General features: G+C 41.9%; 1 protein-coding gene across 1 annotated transcript in view; it reads left to right on the top strand.

The window, feature by feature from the left end:
• Positions 1-22,767, top strand: part of LOC135883245 (protein NPAT) — a 35,209-nt gene that overhangs the window by 8,924 nt on the left and 3,518 nt on the right. The window contains exons 4-16 of the mRNA XM_065410260.1: positions 1,638-1,710; positions 2,261-2,301; positions 3,255-3,482; positions 4,010-4,094; positions 6,378-6,510; positions 9,152-9,243; positions 9,331-9,418; positions 11,686-11,782; positions 12,346-12,471; positions 13,748-15,430; positions 17,184-17,299; positions 17,384-17,492; positions 20,655-20,712. Coding sequence (XP_065266332.1) covers positions 1,638-1,710; positions 2,261-2,301; positions 3,255-3,482; positions 4,010-4,094; positions 6,378-6,510; positions 9,152-9,243; positions 9,331-9,418; positions 11,686-11,782; positions 12,346-12,471; positions 13,748-15,430; positions 17,184-17,299; positions 17,384-17,492; positions 20,655-20,712 — 2,929 coding nt within the window. The remainder of the gene's footprint in view (positions 1-1,637; positions 1,711-2,260; positions 2,302-3,254; positions 3,483-4,009; positions 4,095-6,377; positions 6,511-9,151; positions 9,244-9,330; positions 9,419-11,685; positions 11,783-12,345; positions 12,472-13,747; positions 15,431-17,183; positions 17,300-17,383; positions 17,493-20,654; positions 20,713-22,767) is intronic.

Here is a 22,767-nt window from a genome sequence, read left to right on the forward strand (position 1 = left end):
ACGTGGGTGGGGGCGTACAGTGTAGTTAAGTGTATGACCTTAGATCCCTATGTAAAGAACTGCCACATCTTGAATATTTTTGTAATGTTGTTTTCCTCACTTATTTATGTTTAATAAAAATTTTAGCTATAAGGCACAAATTTCATTGCAGCAAAATAACATTTACTTGGCATCTTGAAGAGCATTATAAAGAGGTTTGTCTAAATCTGGGGAAGGTGACATGAGCTTCTCTGACTTTAAACTCAGCTAATAAAGTGGGTATGAACCAGGTATTATAATGTAGTATGGAATTTAAAAAGGTGTGGACTTGATTCTGAGAGCTGTTTAGTTTCTACAATTCCCATTAAAGTTACTGGGAAATCCAAGTATTCAGGACCGCCAACTCAGACCTACTATGCACAAAAAATCTAATTTAGATTTTTAGTCTTTTCTATAATCTTAGCTGCTTGGAGATTCTTCCTTCTCTCCATTTGTTTTTTAAAGATTGTGTGCTCCCCAAATTTCAAGCATATTAACTTCCCTCAGTGATTTATCAAAACGAGCAGATATTCCTGTAAAAGACTATACATATACGGTACATTTTCCAAAAATGCGCAGTGATTCCTGTAAAAGGCTATAAATATACAGTGAAATTTTCAAAAGTACAGTACTTGAATAATTTAAAGGCGTAAATCCAATTTTCAGAAGTGACTTAGGCACTAAGACTATAGACTTGCAGTGCCTAAGGGCATGGCTACACTTGCAGATGTAGAGTGAGTTAAACCAGCCCTCGGAGACCACAGTAGGGAAAGTGCTGCAGTGTGTCCGCACTGTCAGATTCAAGCGCACTGGCATGGCCACATTAGCAGCTCTTGCAACGGCCACAGAGAGCAGTGCATTGTGGTAGCTATCCCAGCATGCAAGTGGCTGCAACGTGCTTTTCAAATGGGGGGAGTGGGGTGGAGTGTGACAGGGAGTGTGTTGTGTGTATGTGGGGGGAGAGAGAGTGGGTTTTTGGGGGGCTGAGAGCATGTCAGCATGCTGTCTTGTAAGTTCAGACAGCAGCAGACACCTCTCCACCCCCTGCCTCTCTCTCTCACACACACAGCATTCCACAGTAATGGTTTGCTTTGTCCTGGAGAAGATAAGCATGCCGGCTGTCAGAAACGGAGCTTTGAAAGGGCATATCCGCATTCCTGCAGCGATTCCAAAACAATGACAAGAGTAGCCACTTGACTTAAGGGGATTATGGGACGTTTCCGGAGGTTGATCAGAGCTCAGTAATGCAACACCTCATTGACACTGACGCCCGGGCGTTTCAGCCGAGGTGCCACAAGCGTTATGCTTCTCATGGAGGTGGATTACCAGGAGCGCTCCAGCTGCAGAGTCCAGGCACTCTTAAGTGCCTTGCCAGTGTGGACGGGTCAGGAGTTAGGGCGCCTGTGGCTGCTTTAATGCGCTCTAACTTGCAGGTGTAGCCATGCCCTAAGTGATTTTTGACAATGAGACTTAGGCTCCGAAGTTGCTTAGGTACATCTGAAAATTTTACTTAGTGTTTACCTCTTGACTATGTTACACTAGTTTTCTGACACGTCTTCTCTCAAGCTACCTATTTTAGCTCTCTGAAGAATGTGTTCGTGTATTTTTATTTTTTTTAGAAACCACAAATGAAGTTCCAGCAATTATGTCATCTTTGTGGAAGAAGTTAGACTATACTCTTTCTCAGATCAGGTAATTTGTAATGTTGAAATCAAGACTAGAGGACTTTCCTTTAAAGTGAGACTATCTACCTCCTAGCTTTCCTTTACTTCATTTTCACATTTTACGAACATATTGTCTACACACACTGACTAAGGGTAATGAGGATATTTTTTTTGTTTATTTTTCTCTGTGAATTGGCAGGGAAAGAATCTGCATTTGACAGTAAAATGGTTGGGTGGGAATCTCAAAACTGTCCAAGCTCCATTTATGCTAGCCAGAGAAATCAGATAGGGAGGTGCTAGTGTGGTTTCCATGGCCTATATAGCTATGGCCTTACTGTCATATAACACAGTACTGTAGTTGCTGTGGTTATTGGTTCCAAAATTCAACCTAATTTCACAGTAGATCCCACTTAAAGAACTTAATCAACATTAATCATGCTGCAGCCAGAAACATTGCCAAATCAGTATGTGACTAGCACATAAACTAGTAAATGCATAACTATAGAATGATCCTTCTTATGTTTAGGTGTGTCTAGTGTGTTTTCTATTTATTTTGACTGTTTTATCTTATTTTGTAGGAGTATGCAGAATTCTGCAGGATTTTCTGCTAATCAAAGGAGTAGGTATCTAATTGAATCATATGGATGTTATAAATGGGGTTCAAGTTCAGAACTGATTTTGATTGAGGCCTACCTCTCCTCAAAAGAGTATCAACCTTGTGGTTTTGATAGTCTTGGTACTCACTCCTAAAACTAGATTTTAATTTTCTACTCCCTTAAACTTATTTAATTGACCCTTCAAAAGGTAACTGAAAACATGACCAATCCAATTGCAGTCTAGTCTCACTAGAAAGTGGAAAAAAATATAAACAGCTAGCTTGTCTAGAATTATTCACCTCTTTGGAAGATCTACCAAATGAACTTCTAAATGGCAAAGTTATTTTATTTTCACAATCACTAGAATAAACTCCATGCCTTACAAGTCTTTAATCAGAAACGTTTGTGAGAAAAACAAATGTTAAATACAGGTATTGTTTGCTCTTGAATCCCACAATCCCATTGCCTATATTGGACACAATTACAGTGTTTATTGTTCTGGGAATCCCCTACAGCTTAAGTTTGTCAGGCTTGGTTTACATACAGTGTACGTACCGGTTTCACTATTTCAGTTAGAGATGTGGGTTTTACACAGTAAAATTGGTACAGCCCGTAGTGTGGATGCAGTTATGCCGCAATAAAAATGCCCATAAACTTACAGGAATAAACTACATTGATACAAGCACCTTTATACTGGTTTAATTGTACCTACCCTAGTTAGCTGTACTGCTTTAACTATACTGGTTTCAAACTAACATAGTTAAAGCCATACAAAAACTGTGTGTAGACAAGCTCTTGCAGAAGGTACTGTACTATTAGGCCCCATTTCTTTTCTCCCTCCCTGCTAAAAGAGCAGTTGGTCCTGTTGGGGTGCACATAATTACATCTTCAAGTAATGGTGACTACTGCCTGGAAAATCAACTGCCTCTTGAAAATATCCAATAATGGATCTCATTGTAGCCTTAACTTTCCTCAGCACGTACAAGAAGTGGAATTGCAGAAATGAAAAGGCAGAGAATACTTCAGTCAGCTCCTCCAACCTCAGGACTGTTGTCTATAGCCCACCAGTCAGGACAACTTAATTCCTCTTGTATGGCAACTACCCAAATTATTCACAGACCAACAGTAAATCAAAATACATCACAGACAAGATTGAATATGTTGTTTGCACACCAGTCCCAAACACAGGAAAATAATGTCAGCAGTAAGTAAAATTTGTTACTGTTTTTTTTTATTTATTCAATTTATGTTTACAGATGGAATTATTTTATAATGTGTAATAGTCATCCTACACAAAAGATAGCTTGCTTTGAGAAATTCCTACTTTGCATATTCTTACTGGTGTCCAGACCAAGTCAGACATTAAGAATAAGATGATTGCACAATGAAGAGATTGTTTTTAATTTGCATATTGGCTATGGCTCCATGTATGTTGGTGGCTCACAGGTGCATAAAATAATTTGTGTTCAGATCCTTCCATGTGTGCCTAACATCCCCAGAAAAGACGATTAGCAACTTGAATCGTATCTGCATGTTTTTGTCTGGATTTTGTAAACAGAATGCTGTGCTTTGTATGGTGATACCAAATTACATGTAATCTATTCACAAGAGGGGTGGGGATTGGAAATTAGATACTGATAGGGATATTAATATGCAATCCCAGTTTCCTTTAGCGCCTTAAGAAGCTTCATTAGAAAAGATGTTGGTGTCACCCATATTCTTTTTTTAAAGCAGGTGATTCTATACATATTCTAGTTCCTGGGCCTCAAGAACGAAAATTTAATTCAAGCTTGCTATCTCCAGGAAGACGAAAAAGGTGAATGTTCCTTTTATAATTTGTGCAACATGCTTGTCTTGAACATGAGGTTCTTTGGAACACAAAAATTGCAATACTGGATCAGACTCAAGGCCCTAATCCTGTATCCTGTATCTGACAGTAGCCAGTACCAGATGCTTCAGAGGTAGGTATAACAACCTTGCAGTAGATAGATGTGGGGAAATCTGCCCTCCTACCCTGCAAGTAGGTCTCATCCTGATCTCTAGTAGTTAGAGAGAGAAGCTTAAACCTTGAAAGATGAGGTTTAATATACTTTCCAAAATTTGTTAGCATTAATTATGATAACTGAATATCCATATAAATATTCAATCCATTTTTTTTTAATCTAGAGAAGCTTTTGGACTCAGCATCCTGTGGAAATGAGTTCCACAGTCCAGTTAAATATGTGGAAATGTTTCCTTTTATTGGTTTTCTATTTCCGACCTTTTAATTTGATTGAAATGGCCTCTTGTTCTTCTGTTATGAGACAGGGAGGACAGAAGTTCTCAGTTTTCCTCCTCTAGACTATTTATTATTTTATGTGCTCATCGTGTCTCTTTTCTAATGTAAAGAATCCCAGTCTTCTCAGTCTCTCTACATATAAGAGTTTTTCCAGATCCTTGATCATAGAATCATAGAATATCAGGGTTGGAAGGGACCTCAGGAGGTCATCCAGTCCAACCCCCTGCTAAAAGCAGGACCAATTCCCAACTAAATCATCCCAGCCAGAGCTTTGTCAAGCCTGACCTTAAAAACCTCTAAGGAAGGAGATTCCACCACCTCCCTAGGTAACGCATTCCAGTGCTTCACCACCCTCCTAGTGAAAAAGTTTTTCCTAATATAAACCTCCCCCACTGCAACTTGAGACCATTACTCCTTGCTTTGTCATCTGGTACCACTGAGAACAGTCTAGATCCATCCTCTTTGGAACCCCCTTTCAGGGAGTTGAAAGCAGCTATCAAATCCCCCCTCATTCTTCTCTTCTGCAGACTAAACAATCCCAGTTCCCTCAGCCTCTCCTCATAAGTCATGTGCTCCAGACCCCTAATCATTTTTGTTGCCCTCCGCTGGACTCTTTCCAATTTTTCCACATCCTTCTTGTAGTGTGGGGCCCAAAACTGGACACAGTACTCCAGATGAGGCCTCACCAATGTCAAATAGAGGGGAATGATCACGTCCCTCGATCTGCTGGCAATGCCCCTACTTATACAGCCCAAAATGCCGTTAGCCTTCTTGGCAACAAGGGCACACTGTTGACTCATATCCAGCTTCTCGTCCACTGTAACCCCTAGGTCCTTTTCTGCAGAACTGCTGCCTAGCCATTTGGTCCCTAGTCTGTAGCAGTGCATGGGATTCTTCTGTCCTAAGTGCAGGACTCTGCACTTGTCCTTGTTGAACCTCATCAGGTTTCTTTTGGACCAATCCTCTAATTTGTCTAGGTCCCTCTGTATCCTATCCCTACCCTCCAGCGTGTCTACCACTCCTCCCAGTTTGGTGTCATCTGCAAACTTGCTGAGGGTGCAGTCCATGCCATCCTCCAGATCATTAATGAAGATATTGAATAAAACCAGCCCCAAGACCGACCCTTGGGGCACTCTGCTTGATATCATCGTCGTCGCTCTTCTCTGAACCCACACTAATTCTGCAATATCCTTTTAGAGAAGGGATGATCAATGCAGCGCACACAGTGTTCCCGGATGAGGCTGCACCATTGATTTAAATATAGGCATTAGAATGTTCTCTGTATTATTCTCCATCAAATTCCTTATGTAATCTAACATCTTGTTTGCTATTTTGACCAGAGTAGCTCATTGAGCAGAGGTCTCCATTGAGCTGTCAACAGTGATGCCCAAGTCCCTTTCTTGAGTTGATACAATTAATTTAGAACCCTTTAAGGTATAAGCACTTTAATTTTTTCTCCTCCAACATGCATTGCCTTGCATTTGTGGACATTAAAGTTAATGTGCCATCATGTTGCCCATTCGCCTAATTTATTTATGTACTTGATAATTAATCTGATATCCTAGATTAGGTATAGGGTGTCTTGTTTAACATAGTTGACTAGACAGAGAGAACACGATTACAATTGTTCTGTTTTGTTTTTCATTACAAATATGCAGTTCAGTTTTGATTAGTTAAAATTTTCTAATTGCAAGGTTGGAAGAGGAAGTATTTATTTATGGCGTGAGTCAGTAACCTCTTGTGGACAGAACCTTTTCCCAACATTGTTTACAATGAATGCATTTTCACAAAATATGGCATAAACTTCCAAAAATGTTTCAGTGAATCTCAGAAGAAGAAAAGTATTGCATCCCCTGGACCTCATTCAACAAGCAGAAGTTTTCAGGACTCCAGTGTGGTGGTAGTGGAAGAAGAAAGTGAACCCCTCCAGGAACTCATAGATGGCAATTTCCCTGTAAGTATAAAAACAAAACACCACTGTTTCATTTTAAGGACTTCTATTGGTAAGGATAGAGTAGAAAGGAGTGCTCTATGTCCCTGTGTTCTGACAAATTAAAAAGCTCCATTTCTTCTGTAGCCAAGCCAATATTCATTCAAAAAATTTCCATGCCATACTCACTAGGTAGTTAAGTGCATGATGACCCAATTCAAACAACTTTAGTCATCTAGGATTTAAATATCATCAGTCTTACATCTTAGGTCCAAAGCACTGAATCTGCTACCGGATTTCCAGAATGCAGTAACTCCTCACTTAACATTGTCCCGGTTAACATTGTTTCGTTAATAGGTCGCTGACCTATTTGAGAACATACTCCTTTAAAGTCCTGCAATGTTCCCTTATAACGTTGTTTGTCTCTCCCCACTCCGCCTGCCCAGTGCTCCTGCCAGGGACCGGATTGGGGCGCAGAGGGCTTGCCCTGCTCTGCCTGCCCGGCATTCCCCTGCGCTCCCAACCTGCTCCCCGGCAGGAGCCCCAGGCGGGAAGAGCGGGGGAAGCCCCTGTGCCCCAACCCCACTCCCTGGCTGGAATGCCCGGCGGGTGGAGCGGGGCAATACCCCGACCCTGCTATGACCCTGCCTCAACCAAGCTTCACAATCATCATTGGTGAGTACAGTATTAAATTGTTTGTTTAAAATTATTCAAAACTTAATACTATACATGTCTATAAGGTCTTTTGTCTGGCGAAAACAATTTCCCTGAAATCTAACCCGCCCATCTACATTAATTCTTATGGGGAAACTGGATTCACTAACATCATTTTGCTTAAAGTTGCATTTTTCAAGACCATAACTAGGACGTTAAGTGAGGAGTTACTGTAGTTATGATAAGCAACGTATTAAAGGACTGATTAGTCCTCCCTGTTTGACTGGGTTTCTTAAAAATAAATATCTTCCATAAATGATAGAGTTTGATACTAGGTTAAAAATACGAACCAGAATCAAAATTTTGATTCTGACCCCAAACAGCTTTCTCTTCAAGTAATAATAGCAGGAGTCACCACTATAGTTAAAATTAAACAGGTTTCCACTCTGACACTAAGGTTTCAGTCATTCGTAATTGATGCTCTGACTTTTCAGGCTGAAATTTTCCAGTCTTGATGTCTGCCCAAAGTTCAAACTTTTAGTTGTTTTTGAAAGCTTAAGCAAAAATGGTTCAGGCATCTGAATATGAAGAAAGTACGTATGTTTGTGTGTGCGGTGGGGGGGGGAATCCTGTTCCATGCAGCACAAGTCTGTAGGAGAGATCTCTTTCCTGCACATTTCTGGAGGCTCCTAAGATGTGTCAGAGCAGGAGTTCCTTGGCCCTTATAATGTTCAGTGGGGCCACTGTCATGGGTTCTTATTCCTGTGCTTTTCACTCTGCAGCTGTTGTAGCACATGCATATGCAACACAGGGTATTTTAGCTGTATGCTTAACAAGTTAAGTGATATAAATCCTCTGCAAAATGTACTGTTCATGTGCAACATGCAATTTCCAAAGGGTCATAACTTGGTCAAAGTAAAACCAAATTTCTCTGCTACACCTAGTGCCAACTTTCAACATTAGTCTTCAGTCATTTTGGCTGTAAAGTGATTCAGTTAATAAAAGTTATAGGAAATTTTTTTATATTTGGAAAAATATGTTCTGGTGGTATCAAAAAAAATAGTTTCAGACTTACGTGCATTATTGCTACTTTTTGCAAGCAAGCCATACTTTGAGGTCCTGAGAGTGAAACTACTTAAGTTCCTTTCCCCCTCCCCATCATTTTAAAATGAAACAAACGAACCTAGTAATTTCTTATAAAAAAAAAAATTATGTTGAGTTGGTAAGGTTACGTGGTAAGAGGCTGAAACTCAGGAAGTACAATTGAATCTGTATGCACAATCTTATCTTTTCCCTTTGATCATATACTCTACAATAATCCTTAATTACATAGGGGGGAAAAGAAATACTGGGGCTTCTGTTGGTAGAGTTTTCAATGCCTTTCTTAGAGAGGACAGGTGGTAACCCTTGAGGAAGCACTTTTAGACGCTGTTCAAGAAACCTCAACATTAACAGTCAAGTCAATTATCAGTCTGTTTTTAATCTTCCCTTTCAGGGCAAAATGAGACAGTGCTCAAGGATGCCCCGTGCTGCCCCAGACAGATCTTTGGCAATTAGTGTTTAGTCAGTTAGGCCTGGATATGATCCAAACACTGCACTTGTCATGTAGGCATAGATCTGGGTGTCTCTGTGGGCAGCATGTGATGTTACATGGCCAAGGAGATAAACTTTTCTCAAGGGTGAGTTTGTATCGGTGACAGGTGGTGTCTACCATGAAAAGCAGTTGGAACAGATGTCTGCATAGAGAAACTCCAAAGGTCTCTCTGATCTTGTTGTCTCTGGAGGAGGGAGTTGGGCATGGGAGAGAGTGGGCTGCTCGGATCCTTCTCGCTAGATGTCTGTTACAGTAGTAGTTATGATAAACTTCCTCATTATTATGAGTCTTTTCTGTGTATTCAGACTGTTAGTGTCCTGAACATGAATCTGATCTTACTAGTAAATTGGAAATTGATATTCCTTTTCTAGTAATTATAAAAAATATAATTTTGACCACTTTAAAACTGTTTTGTAGCAATTGGTCATTGAAAATGCCAGAGAGAAAATCCTGAGCAACAAATCTCTTCAGGAGAAGCTTGCAGAAAACATTAACAAATTTTTGGGCAGGTAATAAATTTATGTATGAAATATCCTGATCTTGTGGACCTGTTTTACTTCTGAATTCTATACTAACTGTTTTTAATTGTGTTCCAGTGAGGGCAGTGTTGCTCAGATTCCTAAACAGACAGACAGTGGTCCTGCAGAACAGGAGTCCTCAATTGATGAAATCTTTGGACTTCAGGTAGACTCGCAATAACTCACATTTGAGCTGATAAAGCCACAGCTGCTATGTGGGATCCTGCTAAACATAGCATAAATACCTTGCTTTGAAGTCAGTGCTCTTTTCACATTTGTCTTATGAAAGCTACATAGTTGTCAGTTAAGTAACGGTCATGGTAATGAGGCTAAATGTCCCCTTTCTTGTTTATCTGAGTGCACCCTCCTCAGGTGGTCTGCCTCTTGCCCTTCCCTGTCTCAAGGTGGAATTTTGTGATTCTTTCATTCTTAGGCCAGGAGCTGGGTATACTGCCCTATGTATACCAACCCCCTATCGCCTGTAGGTTTAACTGGGTTTCCTGCCCCAGGGACCCCTCCCTTTGGGAACCTGTGACCAGTTATATTTACCAACAGTCTTTTTATTTAGAGTTGGAACAAAACAGAGAAAAAGGAATTAAAAACAACATACAGTCAGGTGCCTGCATATTTAGTCTCATCTAATCCTATGCTTCGCTACCAGCTGAATTAGATAGATTTCCCTCTTCAGTTACTGGGACAGAATAGAATTGTAGAAGGGTTGACTCACCACTGGGGTGCCCCCATAATGGGTTGGCATGGTGTAGCAATTGTCTTCTGTAGTGCCCCAATGATGGTTGCTTGATGATAGTTGCTCCGCTCTCATGGGTGGGGGGAGCACCAGCTGTCAGACCTCTGACCGCTGGAGCCCCACAACTGAGCCCCACACAGTTAAGTAGGCGGAAGCACTCCTGGTGAGGACGCACACCACCAACAGAAGGAGCATAGCGTAGATATGAAATACCGCTTTAATTACTGCAGTGACTGTATGTTGACTTCACTGAAGTTGACTTAGTTTTGTAGTGTAGTCATAGAATATCAGGGTTGGAAGGGACCTCAGGAGGTCATCTAGTCCAACCCCCTGCTCAAAGCAGGACCAATCCCCAGACAGATTTTTGCCCCAGATCCCTAAATGGCCCCCTCAAGGATTGAACTCTCAACCCTGGGTTTAGCAGGCCAATGCTCAAACCACTGAGCTATCCCTCCCCGTCATGCCCTTTGTGATGAGCAACAACTCCTAGGGCTTCTCCCAAAGGTCTGGGTGTCGGGGTCAACCACAGGAGCTCATTTCAGTCGTGTGGCTTCTTATTGTCTTGCTTATTTTACAGTAACTCCTCACTTAACATCGTCCCGGTTAACCTTGTTTTGTTGTTACGTTGCTGATCAATTAGAGAACATGCTCGTTTAAAGTTGTGCAATGCTCCCTTATAACGTTGTTTGGCAGCCGCTTGCTTTGTCCACTGCTTGCAGCAAGAGCAGCCTGTTGGAGCTAGCTGGTGGGGGCTTGGAACCAGGGTGGACCGGCAGCCCCCCTATTAGCTCCCCTAAGTTCCCTGTGCTGCAGCCGCCCAGCACACTACCAACTGCCGAGCAGTTCAGCTGTCCCTCCCCCAACTGCGTGTGCTGCTCCTGCTCTCTGCCTTGGAGCTGCTCCCAGGAGCCTCCTGCTTGCTATGCAGAGTTGTGGGGGGAAAGAGGGGTGCTAATGTCAGGGTGTCCCCCTGCCCCCACTCCTGTACCCCATCTCCACAGAGCAGGGTGGGGACATGACAGGGCTCAGGACGGAGGGAGCTTGCTGGCAGCAGCTGCTGTCTCAACTTGCTGATCTACTTAAAAAGGCAGTGTACTTAGAGTGCGGTCAGCATACTTAACGGGGCAATGCACATCTTTCTCTCTCACACACGGTGTGTGTCTCTCCCTCCCTCTCTCTCACACACACTCTCACTCACACACACACACATGGTCTCTCTCTCTCTCTCTCTCTCTCTCACTCACACACACACACACACGGTGTGTCTCTCTGCTGTGCTGTGTCTCCTCCATCCATTCGTGCTGCCGTGTAGAGTGTGAGGCTACATTAATAACGTCGTTAACCCTTGAGGGCTCAGCCGAGTGCTAGTTCATCATTTAGCAGTAAGGCATTCCCTGGGAAATATCCCACCCTCTGACTCCACCACCTCAACCAAGCTTCACAATCATCATTGCTGTGTACAGTATTAAATTGTTTGTTTAAAACTTGTGTGTATGTGAATATATAGTCTTTTGTCTGGTGAAAAAAATTCTTATGGGGAAATTGTATTCGCTTAACATCATTTCGCTTAAAGTAGCATTTTTCAGGAACATAACTACAACGTTAAGCGACGAGTTACTGTACTCATTATTTAGTATGTAAATGACTATGTAAATCAGTTCTTTGTGACTTCACCGTTTTTTCAGAATGAAATCCACATGTCAGAAGAAGCAATACAGGACATCCTGGAACAGACAGAGTCAGACCCAGCTTTTCAGGCACTCTTTGACCTTTTTGAACCTGGTAGGTTAGGGTTTACACATCTGTAAAGGATGGGCTAGAATGGTGACGCATTCAAAACTTTGCTTGAAAAGCAGGATTGATTTAGCAGAGTACCTTTGCAGACTGGGAGAAGTGGATTTTATACTGTTATTCCCCTCAAATCTGATTAGCCATCATTTTAATATCTCTTTGGATTTCGTATGGATCACTTTCAAGTATTTCAAGTAAATATTTTTATGTAGTGTGTCAGTTGGTTACACATTTGTCTTCATTTTAGCTTTCTGTTGACAGGAGGCTATAGATCATGTTTGTCTTGCTATTTTGTTTTTTATTCAACTGGAGCTTTTATTTCTTATGTCAGATCAGTATGGTTCCAGGAATGCACTTAGTAAAAATGGAAATGTTTTCAAGTTATTGATGGATCTCTAGTGAGAATCAGTGAATAGTTCTTCTTTGTGTCTTCATATACTGAACATGTGTAATTGTTTATTTAAACTGTGCTCATTTAATTTTAAACAGAAAATTTTATGTACTTGAGATAGAAATGTCTATTTACATTTTCTTATTGCTTTAATTTGAAATAGGTAAAAACAAGACTAATAAAAATGCACCTCATGCCATTTCCAATCAGAATGGAGTAGAAGGTACAATGTTGGTGGATGAACATAATCTGGAAACAATTGCAAGTTCTTTAGAAACACAAGAAGCTAGTAAGTATATTCATATCTATAAAATCTGTTCCAATATCAGTTTTCTTCCATTACAAAAATACTTGCACAGTCGATTGTCTACAATTCATGGCTTTATATTTTAATTAATAATCCCTCAGTCCTGCCATTTATAGTGTATAGGGAGACTGATGCACCCATGCAGAGCCTTGTTGAAGCTGGGGATTCATATGGGCATACCAGTCCACCCATGTATTGTAAATTGAAATATGTGTGCTTGCAAAACTGTCTTCTCATATAAAACAGAAATGCTCCCAGTTTTTATGGGAGATTCTTAGTTCCATAGTAGAAATGGCTGTATAATATCTAGCCGTGGCAGTCTTTTCCCCCATTCTGTTATGTTCTGGTTTAATAATGTATTTACTAAGGTTTCATCTAGCTATCCCCTGAAATACCACTTGACATCTTTCTCTAGGGATGTACAGACTTTGTCACTCTTATAACTCCAGCTGCAGACCTGCAGTGTTAATAGACTTGGCATCTAAATCAGGGTGATTGGGACAACACAAATAAGAGAGATGGAAGGAAATGATTGTACCTTTGAGTTATTCAGTTATTGAGTCTTAGTTTTAAAACAAAACAATTAACTTAGTAAAAAGCAACTTTGTAGCTTACAAGTTCAGGTTACTCGATACAGGTAAGTGATCACCAGTAATTTTTAATATAATTTTGTTAAAAATTGATAGTGTAGTTTCTACTATGTGTGGGTTTAAAGTGATATTGAATGCTCTAACTGCTATCAGATATTCTAAGTAGCATTAACCTGCTGCTGAATGTATCATATACATCTTCCATTCAGTGGAGTGCTACCAGGTAACATACAAGATACTGTGAAGGACAAGCAACAAAAGGGATTCAATTTGCCTGGGGGATGGGGCTGTGAGCCAGATACTTGTAACCAAGGAATTAAATAAAATGTTTATACAAACTGACCTCAGCACTCCAACTTTCTGTTCAATATAACTTCTAATCAGTTTTAAAATTGGGAGAGAGGGGAAAGTACATTGCATGGAAGATGAAGGAAGGTAGGTAAAAAATGCCGAGAAAGTTGCGGTTAATTTCAAAATAAAACTGAAAACTAGAAGTCATTGTTTTTGCTGCCCAAGAATTATGCTGAAAATATTGCTTTCAATATGTCACCTATGAAACCATTTGTCATTGCAGTGACTAATGGACAGTTAACACCTTGTAAGAGACTAATTTGCTGAAATAATAAAATTTACAGAAATATTGAAACAACCCAACTGCTATTTTGCAGGTGATCATTCCAGAGAGGCTCAGTCCTGTACAGATTATCATTCAGAAGAAGCATCATGTGCCTCGAAGAACAGTAATGATGGTGATGACATCACTAAGAAAAGTGTAACTTGTGAACAATCCCATGGAAGCGGTAAACAGAAGAAACAGACTGATAACCTTAAAACAGTAAACGATGAACAAATTGGTGAGCTTGAAATTGCCCTTGAATCTGTGCCTGATTTGACTGACTCTAACCAGAGAGAGAATTCTGGGACTGAACAAAACAAACACTTTGTGGAATCTTACAGTAATAAAGAGTTGCCTGAATTAGTATCCAAAAGTCAAACAGCTATGGAAACTGAAAAAGACGCACTAAATCATAATGGTCAAAATAGACCGGGTTTGGAGTATGATCATTCTGATATTCCACAGAGTTCCTTGGCTTCCCTTGATGAAGATACTATAACTATTGAAAACAGAACATATCCTGGAACAAGTGAGTGTCATTTATCACCAGATACGTCGTTATCTGAAAAAACAAATATAAGTCCCTCTCACAGGAACCCTGATCACAGTGTGATGCTAAAAAAAAGTAATGCATCCAAGTGTAGTCAATCAGGAGATTCAGGTAAAAATGAAAAGGATATAACAGAAGAAACACCCATGTTGCCTATTGCTTTACAACAAAATTCTAATCACCATTCTAACTGTCAAGACCTGGATAAAATGGTGTTGGATTGTGTTGAAAGATCTGTAAATATATCAGATCTGACGAGAACAGAGTTGCAGCTTGAAGTTGTAGATACTTCCAACAAACCTCATTCGGGTAATCAGTTTACACTTGATAAGCCTTCTACAAAAGATTTAAGTCTCCATTCAGGGTCATCCGATTCTGAGAGAACACAAGTGGAAATGCAAGAACCTTCATCTTCTACAGAAACAGATGCTGAGACTATATTTTTCTCTTCAGGTGATGATGGATGTACAGAAATTTCTGTAGTATCCACTGAAAGTAATCCTGCTGTATCTGAAGCATGCCGTACCCCTCCACTAGAAACTGCATGCTTGACAGAAGAGTCTAGCACTGAGTTCAAAAGTATGGGTGGTGTTTCTTCTAGCAGTCAGCCTGTGGATGTAGATCCTTCTAGTATAGTGTCCCTCAAAATCATCATCAGTGATGACCCATTTATTTCATCTGACACTGAGTTAAACAATGCAGTTTCCAGCATCACTGGAGAAAATTTGCCAACTATAATACTATCTTCTCCAGCCAAAACTACCGGGTTATCCAAATGTGTAACTTCAGAAGAGACTGAAAGAGCTGGGGACTCAGCTTCGGCAGAGCAGAATCTTCTTGTGCTCAGACCTAAAGACCCTGTTGTGAGCACAGCTAATATCCAGAATGAAGATTGCACTGTTTTTTCAGTTGCTGGTGCAACTAATCTTTCCAAGGATGGGGGATTTATACAGTTGATGCCGGCAACGAGCACAGCTTTTGGCAATTCAAATAACCTTTATATAGCCACCTGTGTGACCGATCCAACCACATTGGGCACTACTGTAACTCCATCTAATGTAGTCATGTTGCCTGGCAATTCTGTGCCACTTGCTGCCCAAGCTCCAGCAACACAACAGTTACAGACTCCCCCTAGATCAAACATGTTTACAATGAATCAGACTGTATCTCCAAACTTTTCACAAGGTAACTTGGTTAAAAGCATTCATTGAATATTTACATAGTGTTTACTTTTTCATTTATCCTTGTAAATGTATTAAAAGTAAAGAGGTATCTAAGAATCCGTCTATCTACCACTTCAAACTAACTAGGCATTTAAATAACTTGCAAGTATATTTGTGTATTTATTATTTCATTTACTTCCAGCTATGGTGTATACTGCTTTGAAAAGTTGGACTGACCTTTTGGGGCAAATATCACATAATTATAGAAATGGTAATGCTGGAAGGGATCTTTTGGTTTTTTCAGGCCAGAAGGATTAGTTAACTTTTCCTTAAAACATCCCGAGATGAAACAGTGGCACTGTCTACCTCACTGGGCCCGATTTTCAAATGTCGGATTATCTGCCTTTCAAAACACTTCTCTAAATATCCCAGATTATTATCTATACTCCCTCTCCAATAGAAAGCAAGGGGTAAGAGAACTATTCATTCTGAATACCAAGTATAAAACAAATGATGGGCTGAAATAGAAAGGACACATTTAATTCAAATAAGAAAACTAGGGTCATATATGCTTCTGATTGATTTATCCAGCAGCAAATCAGAAGATACATCTTTTAATAAGAAGTTATTTGTAAATCTCTTAGTTGTCCTTTATAAGACTCCTATATTTTAACTATTTTCCTGCATGGTGTTGGTACTTAGACTGAATGACTAGCTAGTTATATCATAGTAATCTTTTTCCCGTCTCAAGTGACTGCCATATTTCAATAATGTGTTCTTTAAGGCCTGGTCTACACTCAGAAGTTGTACCAGTACAGTTATTTTGCTTACGGGCATGATACTTTTACCAAAATAGTTATACGTACCAGTAAAAGCCCTAGTGTGGATGCAGTTATACCAGGATAAAGGTGATCTATACTGTTTATACCTGTACAGTTAAAGTGGTACAATGTTTTTAGAAAATATTTTTAAAATGTCAAATCAAATAACAATAAAGTAAGTCCTGTCTAGATAATAAAATCTAATACTAACTTGCTACCATCAACATACATTTAGATAGATATACACCTCTACCTCAATATAACGCGACCCGATATAACACAAATTCGGATATAACGCAGTAAAGCAGTGCACCGGGGGGGGGCTGCGCACTCCGGTGGATCAAAGCAAGTTCAATATAACGCGGTTTCACCTATAACGCGGTAAGATTTTTTGGCTCCCGAGGACAGCGTTATTTCGAGGTAGAGGTGTATTTGCAAAAATGTAAATTAACACATGGTCATCCCTTCACTGGTCTGCAGCTATTTCTGTGTGGTCAGAGGTCAGTGTAAAAACATCTCCAGTTTGCAGAATTTCAGGGTGCTGTTCATCTGTTTAACTAGTGTTTGTTTTTTGAACAGTGTATATGTGGTTTTGCCCTATTCAAAATCTGCATGTTTTTCTGCGTTTGAATTTTGTATCGTATGTGCAGTCGCTCAACTGAAGAGGAAACTGTGTTCTACCTAGTCTTTATTTTACAGTTAGTCTGCTAAAGTAATTTTCCGATATTATGTCTCTTGCACATCAGGCAGACAGAAGCTTCATAACCTAGTATCAATAATCCGTAGTAAACATTCCTAGCTTGGTTGTGAAATGGCTTTCTCCCCACCCCCCCTCACCTCACCCACTTGGGTTTTACAAAACTATCCAGGGGAAAGATCAATTTGAGGAGCCATTTGTTCTTTTTTGACTGAAATATTTTAATTTTTATTCTATAAAAATAATTAATTTTTTAGGTTCTGCCATTATAATTGCATCTCCAGTGCAGCCCGTTCTACCAGGAATGGTGGGGATGATCCCCGTGTCAGTAGTGGGACAAAGCGGAAATACGTTCTCAGCACCGCCCCGCCAGGTAAAGTGTTACTAATAAATCTTCATGTTCTCAAAATTAAATTGTTTCAAACAAACCCTAATGTGATACTTTGATTCTTTGAAGGTTCTACACATGCCTATAGCAAATCCTATGTGCAACAGAAGTGTTCCTAAAATACCCATTCCTCCCAAATCTCAGAAGACCACCGGAGCAAGAAACAAGTCAAATACAGGTACAGTGCTTAAACTTCTTGAGCTGTATAGGGCTCAACAAAAATTGGAATTTCTAGAGCCGTTTAACTATGTGAAATTTTTAAAGCGGTGTTCTGTGAAAATCAACTTTCAGAGTGGCATTAAGGGAGTTCATGTTTGTTGTCTTAATGACTGCCTATCAGATATGCTCAGTTTACAAATAAAAAACTGCCAGCCTTACAAAATCTTTGTAGGCTCAAAGTCAAGCATGGGTGGTTTTATTTCAGCTTTTTATTGTAGCCATTCAGTATGTTTCTGTGGCATATGTGGCCAGGAACCCTCCTGTGGCCAAAATAACTCCTCTGAAGAGTGAATTGATTGCTTCATGTTTACGCCTGTTTGAATGCATTTACAGTTGTAATTTTAATTATTTTATAAAAACAATTTATTCTTGCCATAAATATTTATCTGATCAAAACCACATTGAATAGAAACGGTAAGGCAGAATAGCCAACAGCTCTGAGCACACTGTACTCCTGAGGGAATTCTGTGTCAAAAAAATAAAAATTATGCGCACGATATTTGAAAATTCTGCAAATTGTATTTGTCAATAATATGTGGCTCTAGCATGGCAGTGGGGAGCACAGGCCACTGGCCGCATTGAGATGAGAGATCACCCTGAAGCCCCCACCTCCCCCATTACAGGGACTCGGCCATGAGGCTGCACCCGACCCTGACGCAGTGCAAGGGCTGGCCCTGCCCCTCTGTGCCAGGCGCACCAGGTGTGGGTGGGCAGGTTCAGCCCAGCAGGATCCAAGTGTGGAGGGGCTTAGTGTGGGAGGATCCAGGTGTGGGGTGAGTGGTTTCTGTGTGGGGCACTCTGGGTGCGGGCAGCTCAGTGGGAGATCTGGATGCACAGCGGCTTTTTTTGGGTGGGGGGTTCCCCGGGGCAATGGGAGCCTGCAGGGGATCCAGGTGAAGGTGATTGGGGCTCAGCAGGGAGGGTCTGGGTGTGTGGGGGGGTCCAGGTGTAAGGGGGTAGGGCTTATCAGGGTGAGGGTTCGATCGGCCTGCTTAACGGGGGGAGCCCAAGCTGCTGCTGAGGGGATGCCACGTGCCAGGCTCCCTCTTCCCCCTGCGATTCTCCTATCCCCTTTTCTTCCCCATCTCACCCTCTTCCCCTCACTTCAGGCGTGTTGGAACAATTTGTATAGTGAGGGTTCAGAGAGCCATTGAACCAAACTGTAAACTCTGTATATAATGGAAACCACTTCAAGCTAGGGGGTGTGGTAGCACCCCCAGTTCTGGCACCTATGCCTCACTCCCACATTCCCCTCCCCCTGCACTATTCCACACCTCCCTTCCTTCCCCACTGCTTCTTCCCCCCCCCCTCCCTTACCCAGCCCCACCGCGGGCACTCGCTGTTGCACAGAAAACAGGAAGGCTCCCAGTACACAGAAGTAGAGCACAACTGGCACTAGGACCCAGGAGGACGCAGCCTCCTTCAGTTGGGCAGCTCTGGGCTCAGTGGCTCGTAACCTCGTGTGCCCCCCCATGCCTTGCCTCTGTTTGGGGGGGGCAATCCCCCCCAAAAATCTGCACCCATGCAGCTTCCCTGCCATTTTCTGCGGGCGCAGTCCGCAGAATTTCCCCAGGAGTAACACTGTCAGTTCTTATTAAATAGCAATAGTCAGACGTACAGAGTAAAAATGTAATGTACCAGTGCAATCCCCCTCCCCCACTTTATATATAATTATATATTTAAACATGTGGATACATTCTCTCTGTGCATTACGAAGGATTACTTCTTTCAATGGCAAATTGTAACAAGATAGTTGGAGGTAATTTAATTTTTTCCCTGCCCCATCCTGTACATTTTACATTTACCCTATATACTCGTTCATAAGCCGAATTTTTTTAGTAAAAAATGGAAGCACCAGAGACAGGGGTCGGCTTATGAACGGGTACAGAGAGGGGGAGGTGGGACACAGCCCCTCCCCCCAACAGAGGGAGCAAGGAGACGCAGCACAGCCAGCAGAGCCAGAAGGGAAGAGGTGGGGCCAGAGTCTCTCTGCTTCTGGCCACGCTGCTCCCCCCAGCCTCCAAAGCAGCTGCAGCTCCGGGGCTGGCAGGCTGCAGCCGTGCCACTCGGCCCCGCCCCCCAGAGCAGGCTGAGCAGAGGGAGCAAGGAGAGGCAGCAGAGCCAGAAGGGAAGAGGCAGGGCCAGAGTCTCTCTGCTTCTGGCCACGCTGCTCCCCCCAGCCTCCGAAGCAGCTGCAGCTCCGGGGCTGGCAGGCTGCAGCCGTGCTGCTCAGCCCCGCCCTCCAGAGCAGGCTGTGGCCACGCCGCCCGGGCACCGGAGCACGCTATGGCCATGCCGCCCAGCTCAGCCCACTGGAACACGCTACGGCCGCACCACCCGGTCTGGCCCGCCGGAGCAGGCTGCGGCCGCGCTGCCCAGCCTGCCGGAGCAGCTCCAGCCAGGTCAGAGACATCCTCCCATGGCCCTCCCCAGATAAGGTGGGAAGGGATGGGATGGGGAGAGTGTGGGGGTCCCAGGCTAGGGGTGGGGTCATGTGGGTGGTGGTCACAGGGGTTACTCCCCTGACTCCCAGCTTCTCACCCCCAAAAAATTTCCCCACCAGTTACTGTCCCGGCCCGTCAGGGTAAGCAGCTTGCACGCCGGGGCACTTTCTTTACATAGGTTTACCTCTGTGCCTGCGGACGCTCGAGGTAAACAAACCATCTCGGCCCACCAGCGGCTTATCTTCATGGCCCGGGAGCCAAAGTTTGCTGACCCCTGAATTATAGGGTCGGTTTATGAATGGGTTATAAAAATTTTCCATTTTTACTTATCCATCTTGGGGGGAGGGAGGGGGTCAGCTTATAAACAAACCGGCTTATGATCGAGTATATACAGTATATATCCAAGTTGTTTTAACTAAAATTGTATACTGCAAGCTGCATGTTGGCACTTAATTGGTTGACCTTGGCTATTTTTCTGTTTCAGATATTTTCATAATCCAGTAACTGTTAAAACTATAAAACATACTATGGAGCTGTTATGGTATCAGCAAGTTGCTCTTTTGATTTTTTTAACATGTGAAGTGGTGTGAACAAGTGGGATATTCCTATGGTACCAGCTCTAAGAAGATTAGTTTGGATATTTTCAATTTATTAACTGTTACACCTCACCCTTTCAGGAAAGCTGGTAACCAGTACAGCAAAGCCTGTGAACCATCCAAGTTCTCGAGTACAAAGGTTAGCACAAATGCTTCTTCAGTCTTGCTTCATTTCAGCTTCTGCAGATTCCTTCCTAACTTCTTTTGGGAAAGCAACTTCATAAACACTCGTGAATTAACTATTTGTGGTTCTTTTCCTCCTTTCTTGTACCTAGCAGCTCCTGACATTTTTTGTTTTTAAACTAGAGCCTTGGCCCCAGATACAGAGGGTTGCATGCCAATCAGTGATAGCCATAGGCTAGTGCAGTATTTTTTCAAACCGTGGGTCATGACCCAGTATTGGGTCGCAGCATGTCAGGCACTGGGTCGCTCTGGTCAGCACTGCCAACCGGGCCATTAAAAGTTCCATCGGCAATGCAGCCCAGTGCCTACCTTTCTGACACTGCGCTGCGGCCAGCAGCGGGTCTAGCTTCTAGGCAGGGGGGCCACGGGGCTCCGTGCGCTTCCCAAGCACTGGCTCCGCACTCCCATTGGCTGGAAACCGGCCAATGGGAGCTGGGGAGACCTATGCCTGCAGGTGAGAGTCACGTGGAGCCTCTTGCACGCTGCCGCCTAGGAGTCAGACCTGTTGCTGGCCACTTCCAGGGCGCAGCACGGTCCGCAGCGCCAGGACAGGCGGGAAGCCTGCCTCTGCACCGCTGACCATGAGCCGCCGGAGGTAACCCTGAACCCAAATCCTCTGCCCCACCCAAACCTAGCCCTGAACCCCTCCCTGCACCCTGAACCCCTCATTCCCAGCCCCACCTCAGAGCCCTCACCCTCATACCCCAACCCTGAGCCCCTCCCACACCCCAAACCCCTCATCCCCAGCTCCGTTGAGTCACGGGCATCAACAAGTCTGAGGTAGGAGAGAGTGCCAGATACATTTATTGGAGGATTTTAAACATATAATTGACTTTCCACACTATGCTGAGATCTTGAAGGATGAGGGGAAGGAATGTTAGGCTGTTCCTGCAGGAGAAGGTGCTAATTTTGTATTTGTTAAGATAACTGGTGTCAATTCATAATTATACTAGATGCTAGAATCAGGAATGTTCCTCCATATTTTAGTCAGGTAGGGGAGAAGAGGACCAGAGTTCAATATTAGCAGCAGGGTAGATAAAAAATAAATATTTTTTTAAACAAAAATCAATTTTTTTCATATTAAAAATACACTTGTTTAAAAAGAAATGTGAATTTAATACAAAATATATTAAGGCTAAATTTATTATTATATTTTAAATAAATAAATATGCTGAATCCATGAGCCTATGTTAAAAGTTTTAAGTTAAAGGCTGCTTTTCTATATAAAGAAAAAAATAAGGGTAAAACATCTAACTTTTGAATTCAAGCTTTATAAATATGCCACAATACGTCAGGAGGCTGTCTCATTTTCAAGCGATTTAGGCGAGACTAGGAATTTATGCCTAAATGAAAGTGACGGCAGCTTATTTGAACATTTTCCCAGGCTGACCTGAAATAATCAGTTTAATTCACTGACTATAGTTAATCTCTCTGTTTAAGAAATCATTTAGTTGTAAATGTGAAACATGTTTTGGATACATAAACCTCTCATCAAAACATTTAAGGTTGTTTTGTTTAATAAAAATAAATGTTTATGCTTAATGCAGCTTGACACAAATCATGACCAAAAAGTTAATTTAGTAAATAAGCAGCCTCACTCATCATTTTCTAACATACTAAAAATGTATAATTAATAAGAGTATGAAAATATTAAACTGTATAATTGCTTAGATAAATGTATGTAGTTACAGCGTACTTTCCTAGGTAGCAAAAAGATGAACCCAATCTAGGGTGAAGGCTCTCTTTAGTTGTAAATCAAGATGTTCTAATGGTTATATCAGCCAATGAGAGAATGCCACTTCCTTTTGAAAATAACTGAAGTATAAATGGAAAAGCTAATTAAAACTGATGATTTAAATCAAGTCCACCCTGATTAGCCTTCCCTATTGCAACTCTTGCAGAGAGGAGTTTGAAAAGACCACATGGGAAAGAGGGAGGGAGTAAAAGAGAAAATTAGGAGGGCAATAAATTGAGAGTAGAATCAGAAGAAAAAAATGTCTCGGAAGTGAAG

The sequence above is a fragment of the Emys orbicularis genome, chromosome 1 (genome assembly GCF_028017835.1).
Source record: "Emys orbicularis isolate rEmyOrb1 chromosome 1, rEmyOrb1.hap1, whole genome shotgun sequence".
Lineage (NCBI taxonomy): Eukaryota > Metazoa > Chordata > Testudines > Emydidae > Emys > Emys orbicularis.